This window comes from Cucurbita pepo, chromosome LG03 (genome assembly GCF_002806865.2).
Source record: "Cucurbita pepo subsp. pepo cultivar mu-cu-16 chromosome LG03, ASM280686v2, whole genome shotgun sequence".
NCBI classification, from domain to species: Eukaryota; Viridiplantae; Streptophyta; class Magnoliopsida; order Cucurbitales; family Cucurbitaceae; genus Cucurbita; species Cucurbita pepo.
Window position 1 is genome coordinate 5921803 of NC_036640.1, and position 6000 is coordinate 5927802.

At 32.6% G+C, this 6000-nt stretch overlaps 1 protein-coding gene across 1 annotated transcript; it reads right to left on the bottom strand.

Moving 5' to 3' along the window:
- Positions 1 to 2280: 2280 nt before the first annotated feature.
- LOC111791124 (cinnamoyl-CoA reductase 2-like) lies at positions 2281 to 5783 on the bottom strand. Its single transcript, XM_023672338.1, has 6 exons — positions 5651 to 5783; positions 5421 to 5575; positions 4473 to 4655; positions 4126 to 4321; positions 2955 to 3111; positions 2281 to 2550 (listed from the first exon to the last, which is right to left on the bottom strand). The coding sequence occupies exons 1-6, from the start codon at positions 5781 to 5783 to the stop codon at positions 2391 to 2393; spliced, it is 984 nt and encodes a 327-aa protein (XP_023528106.1). The 3' UTR covers positions 2281 to 2390.
- Positions 5784 to 6000: the final 217 nt, after the last annotated feature.

The window sequence follows — 6000 nt, forward strand, 5'->3', positions numbered from 1 at the left end:
GTGGCACTAGCTCTGGATATAAAGGTCATCTGCTCTTTCTCCATTGGATTTAGAGCAAAGCTTTTTCCTTTCATTTTGACATTGAACAAGTCTTTGTCACTAGCATCTTTGATCAAGCACTACTTATTCTCAAACAAGAAGAGTCTAAAGATAAACAACAAGAAGAGTCCGAAGATAAACGATTAGTTTTTGAAAATTTTCTTGTTTTTATACCTGTTGTTGTCTTGATGCTTAACAGGTAAGGCACCTTCAATCACCCCTTCTTGACTCATAGACCTCCTTTTCTCTTGTGCAGAAATCTTTGACACGTCTTTGGTGTTCTCCAAAGTAGTAATGGTGGCTTCAAACTTCTCTAGAACAGTGACCAGCAACTTTTCAACGATCCTCGAATCATTTAACACAAAACCAAGCAATCTCACCTTGTTGGTGATGTNTTGCAATGCTGAGGAGTCTGTCAAAGTACTCTTTGACCGACTTCGACTCCTTCATCTTCTGCAACTTTCATTCCACGAATCCTCTCATCTTCTTCATATTCAATCTTGAAGTAATCCCAGATTTCTTTTGCTGTTTTGAGGGACATTGTTCGCATGAAGATCATTTGAGATACAACAGCAAATAGGCAAGCTTTTGTCTTTGATTTTCTTGTTTCTTTTCCTTTCTGTGCTTTGATTTGTGCTACAGTAGGATTTGCTGGAAGTGGAGGACCTCGTAATCCTCTTCTATTGCTTCCCAAATACGAACTGCCCACATTTGATAATTGTGTTCATTGAAGATTAGTGGTGCAACAGCTAAAAACTGGATCCTCCTTCCATTTTGATCTCACATATCCCTTAACAAGATAATTCTGATACCAATTGTTAGTGAAATAGTGAAGTGATTGAATGGTTGATAAGAAAATTATATTATAAAAGTAAGAAGGTTGTATATATATACACCGAGAATAATAAATATATTTAGAAAATCTACCAAAAAAAATAGGGAGAAAATCCCGTAACAAACCAATAAACAAATCAAATCAAAACTAAATCTAACTCTCAGATACATCAATCTAAACAAATACGTGATCTTTAACAAATATAACTTACATGACTAAATCTCTTATCGGGTAGACCTGAAGCATCACTCACTTGTAAATCTATTGTTTTCTCAAATCTGACATTTGTAGATGTTTTCTCACATCATTTTCTTTTTCATTTTTGGAGTAAATGAGGGGTGGGTTGAGGAGAGATTATTGGGAGATGGACTACCGTCACTGAGAGTTGTGGAGAAGAATGATTTTTTATTTATTAATTTATTATTCGTAATAATAATTTTTGTTAATTTATTATTATTTTTTAAACATAATTTTTGTTTATAATAATTTTTATTTGTTTATTTATTTATTTAATTTTGGGCTACAGTACTTCCATAGGTCAAGTTGATTTGTCGAGATTATTGAATTAGATTCGGGGTTCGTGGTTATCCACGAATTGCGACCATTATCTACTGATCGAATGAAGAGGATCATTATTCACTAACTCTTCATTCTATCCATTGATAATGAAAGACTATTTATAGCCTTAAAAATAAATCAGTCTATTAATATTTTTAAATTTTTTTAAAAAAATTAAAAAATATATTTGTAACTTAATTTTTTTTTAATTAATATCCTTAAACTCTTTTTTAAAAAAATAAACTGAAAGACCATGTTAGTTTTTTTTTTTTTTTTTTCTACTTCATTAAAACCTATCAAGATCTACNTGCAATCTAAATTACATAAAATTACAAAGAAATTTGGCTCTTAGCACAAATGTTCTTTTTTACTACATTTTACAAGTCTATTTTAAAAAGACAACCTATGTAGTTTTATATAGCCTCAAAATGAAACTTTTGAGTTTCCCAGAGACATTTCAAGAATTTTAACATTCATATTTTAGGATGATAATTAGTCATTATATAATTGTTACTTGTTAAATAAGAAGTCTTTAACACTTAAAATATATTAATAAAACACCATAAATCTAGATTACCATTTATAAAAAAAAGTTGTAACCATACGTATCTAGAAGCATTGTTGCATAAAAGAAGCTCGATTCTTCTTAATGTGGTATTAATTGCAACTTGTCTTTTAATTTTATTGACTTCATCTAATATCACTTGATTTTTACTCAGGGTAATTTAGAGAATGTTAGATATCTTGATTTATATCACATATCCTATATAGAAAATGGGAAACCAAGATCTACGTACTAATTAAATACATTAGCATAGTATTAATGTGTGGATACATAAGTAACATAAGAAATGGGGTAACAAGATCTATAACATTTTCATTCTCCCCCTTTTTCTTTACGTTCTATACCTTCTCTCTTGGATATAATTATCTGTTAAGTTAATTTGTAATTGTAATATTAAGAATGGGTTGGTAATGGAAGATGACCCTTCTCTTGAAGGCTCTTCACAGTTTCGTAGATGCATTGCTTCACAGGTATGAACTCCATGCCCAACTCCTTCAGCTTTTTGACGCTATATTTGTAAGGCTTCTTTCTAGGGTTCACTTGGTCCGAACACCTACCATACCATATCATATCATATCAAACACAATTTGTGATTATTCATCAAACCTAAAAATTGAAATTTAGTGCTCAATCTTTTGGTGGTAGTTGAGTTGCACCAACAAGTCATGCTTCCGGTTTTTATTAATTATTTCTTTACCAAACACCCATGGCAAAATCCCAAAAGAAATTCTTCACCCTTTTGCCTAACCTAATTTTTATTGGTCAACTACAACCTCAAACTTGAATTTCTTCCAAATATTTTAACTATATTTTTAGGTTATTCTATTCATCGTTGCAACTTTCTTACGAATACAGGTATTTTTGAAAGAAATTACAAAATTTACCGGTATTTTTTTTATTCTTTTTATATTTTAATCCAATAAAAAAGGAGAACGATAAAGAGAGATTTAAACTTACTTGGTAGGAATTGGATACTCGGGAAAGAACTTAGCCAAAATTTCAACCAACTCTTGTCGATGAAGCATAGTTTCAATACAAATGTATCGACCAAAAGCAGAAGGAGTCTCATACAACAAGACATGAGATTTGGCAACATCCTTAACATGAACATAACCTAAATATGAAACATGTGTGAGAAAAACAAGAAGATATTACAAGAAAACATGTAAATTAAATAGGAACATAACCTTGAAAGGCATTCACGTATGTCTTGACAACACCAGTCAAGTACTTCATTATATGAGCTACACTTGCATTTATTGTTGCTTGTAATAATGGTCCAAGTACCAACGTGGGATTCAACACTACTAGATCCACCCCTTTCTCCGCCGCCATTGCCCATGCTGTTTGCTCTGCAACTGTCTTTGCATAACAATACCAGTTCTGTCCAATGTTTCCACAAAACTCTTGGGTTTGTTATTATTAATTTCAAAGATGATGTGCAAACATCACCTTTTAAATAAGCTTAATTTTTAATTTTTAATCTTCATGTTCGTCATGGGTTTTAAAAAATACCATCGAATTTTCCAAAGTAGCATTAAGATTTTTTTACCTTTAAAAACAAATTAAATAGCTTTTATCGTTACTCATCTCTTTTTTATTTTCTCTCTCAATTGTTTCAATTTATGGCTCAACTATTCCTTCTTTTTATTTTCAATATATAGTAATTGTTTCTAAAATATCTTAGAATCCTAAAAAACTTTGTTCAAATAACTTCACACGTAACATAGTCAAACTTGAATAATTCTATACATGCAATCTAAATTACATAAAATTACAAAGAAATTTGGCTCTTAGCACAAATGTTCTTTTTTACTACATTTTACAAGTCTATTTTAAAAAGACAACCTATGTAGTTTTATATAGCCTCAAAATGAAACTTTTGAGTTTCCCAGAGACATTTCAAGAATTTTAACATTCATATTTTATTAGCCAAAATTTCAACCAACTCTTGTCGATGAAGCATAGTTTCAATACAAATGTATCGACCAAAAGCAGAAGGAGTCTCATACAACAAGACATGAGATTTGGCAACATCCTTAACATGAACATAACCTAAATATGAAACATGTGTGAGAAAAACAAGAAGATATTACAAGAAAACATGTAAATTAAATAGGAACATAACCTTGAAAGGCATTCACGTATGTCTTGACAACACCAGTCAAGTACTTCATTATATGAGCTACACTTGCATTTATTGTTGCTTGTAATAATGGTCCAAGTACCAACGTGGGATTCAACACTACTAGATCCACCCCTTTCTCCGCCGCCATTGCCCATGCTGTTTGCTCTGCAACTGTCTTTGCATAACAATACCAGTTCTGTCCAATGTTTCCACAAAACTCTTGGGTTTGTTATTATTAATTTCAAAGATGATGTGCAAACATCACCTTTTAAATAAGCTTAATTTTTAAAATTAATAAATTAATTATAAAAAAAAAGTAAAGAAAAAAACTAATATGAAAGTGTTACCTCTGTATTTTTACAAAAGTCAAGGTCACTCCAACAAGACTCATCAACTATCATGTCGGGGCTTCTATTAGGGTTCATGTATACCGTTCCGATGGATGATGTGAACACTATTCGCCGGACCTTAGCCTCCGCTGCTGCCAATATAACATTCTTTGTCCCAATTATTGTCTCCTCCACTTTTTCCTATCAATTCATGAAATTCCTTATACTATCACTAAATTTAAAAACTTTGATGGTAAAACAAAGGTTGAATTAGTCATAGTCAATCAATAGTATATGATATTATCTAATGAAGTTATATTCTTTATTTATAAACTCATGATCAACTTTCTAATGAGCAAATGAAACTCCTCTTCTAACCATCTTTAACAATTCTTTCTTGTTGAAGTACACCATAGAACCTCTCTTTAGGCCTATGGAGTCCTCGTGGCTCACAACTTCTTTGTTTGACATTTGAAGATTTTATTGACACACCATAGAACCTCTCCTTAGGTCTATGGAGCCCTCGAGGCTCACAACTTCTTTGTTTGACATTTGAAGATTTTATTGACATGACTAAGTTAAGGGCATGACTCTGATACCATATTAGGAATCACGAACCTCTATAATGGTATGATATCGTTCAATTTGAGCATAAGTTCTCATGACTTTGTTTTTTGAGAATGTTTCTCTAAAATGTCTCATACTCATGAAGATTTATTCCTTACTTATAAACTCATGATCAACCTCTTAGTTAGTCAATGTGGAACTTCTCTCCCGACAATCCTCAACATAAATTACCATAAAATTAACTTTCATATGTTTGATCATATTATTTATATGCTAAAAAATGATTAATTATGAGTTTAAGAATTAGCACAAGGTCTCATAAGTGACAAATCCATAAGAGGTGATATTGGGGGTTTTGATGAACAAAGACAAAGACAAAGCCATAAAAATTCGACTCACTGGGTCATCGGTCACCGCAGACGCCGTGTGGAAGACACCATCGCAACCGATAATGGCGGCTTTAAGGCTCTCAAAATCAAGAAGATCAGCACCATACAACTTCAGCTTTTCCTCAGCTCCATCCAACTCTTTCAAATGAGCATTCTTCGGATCATCTTCATAAAAGACAAGTAATCATCAAAACTTGGAGAATTAGATTTCATAAAAAAACCTTAACTAAAATAACCAACCTGGGTTTCTTACTGTGCCTCTAACAGTGTAACCCTTTTGGAGAAGAAGCTTCACGAGCCAAGAGGCAATGAAGCCACCGGCGCCGGTGACACAAACAGTTTGGGCGGAAGCTACGACGGCGGGGAGGGTCATTTTGGGATTGGTGGGAATGGTATAATTGAGGACGTTAAGAGTGGGTGAGAGAAGGGATTGATGAAGAGCCAAATCGAGAGTAGAATGGAACACAACAAATGACTATGCATTTTGGTTTGTATTTATAAGGCAAAAAACAAGGCCTTACACCAAGAATTCTCCCCTCTCATGCACCTACTACTACCTTTTTATTTTATCATTTTTTTCTTCTTTTAGG

Bases quoted from the DNA above. Each gene is read 5' to 3' on its own strand.
- LOC111791124 (XM_023672338.1), bottom strand. From the start codon at position 5,783: ATGACCCTCCCCGCCGTCGTAGCTTCCGCCCAAACTGTTTGTGTCACC. The intron at 5,576-5,650 runs GTTGGTTATTTT...TCTTTTATGAAG, and splicing joins AGGCACAGTAAGAAACCCAG to ATGATCCGAAGAATGCTCAT. The intron at 4,656-5,420 runs GTGAGTCGAATT...ATGAATTGATAG, and splicing joins CTGCGGTGACCGATGACCCA to GAAAAAGTGGAGGAGACAAT.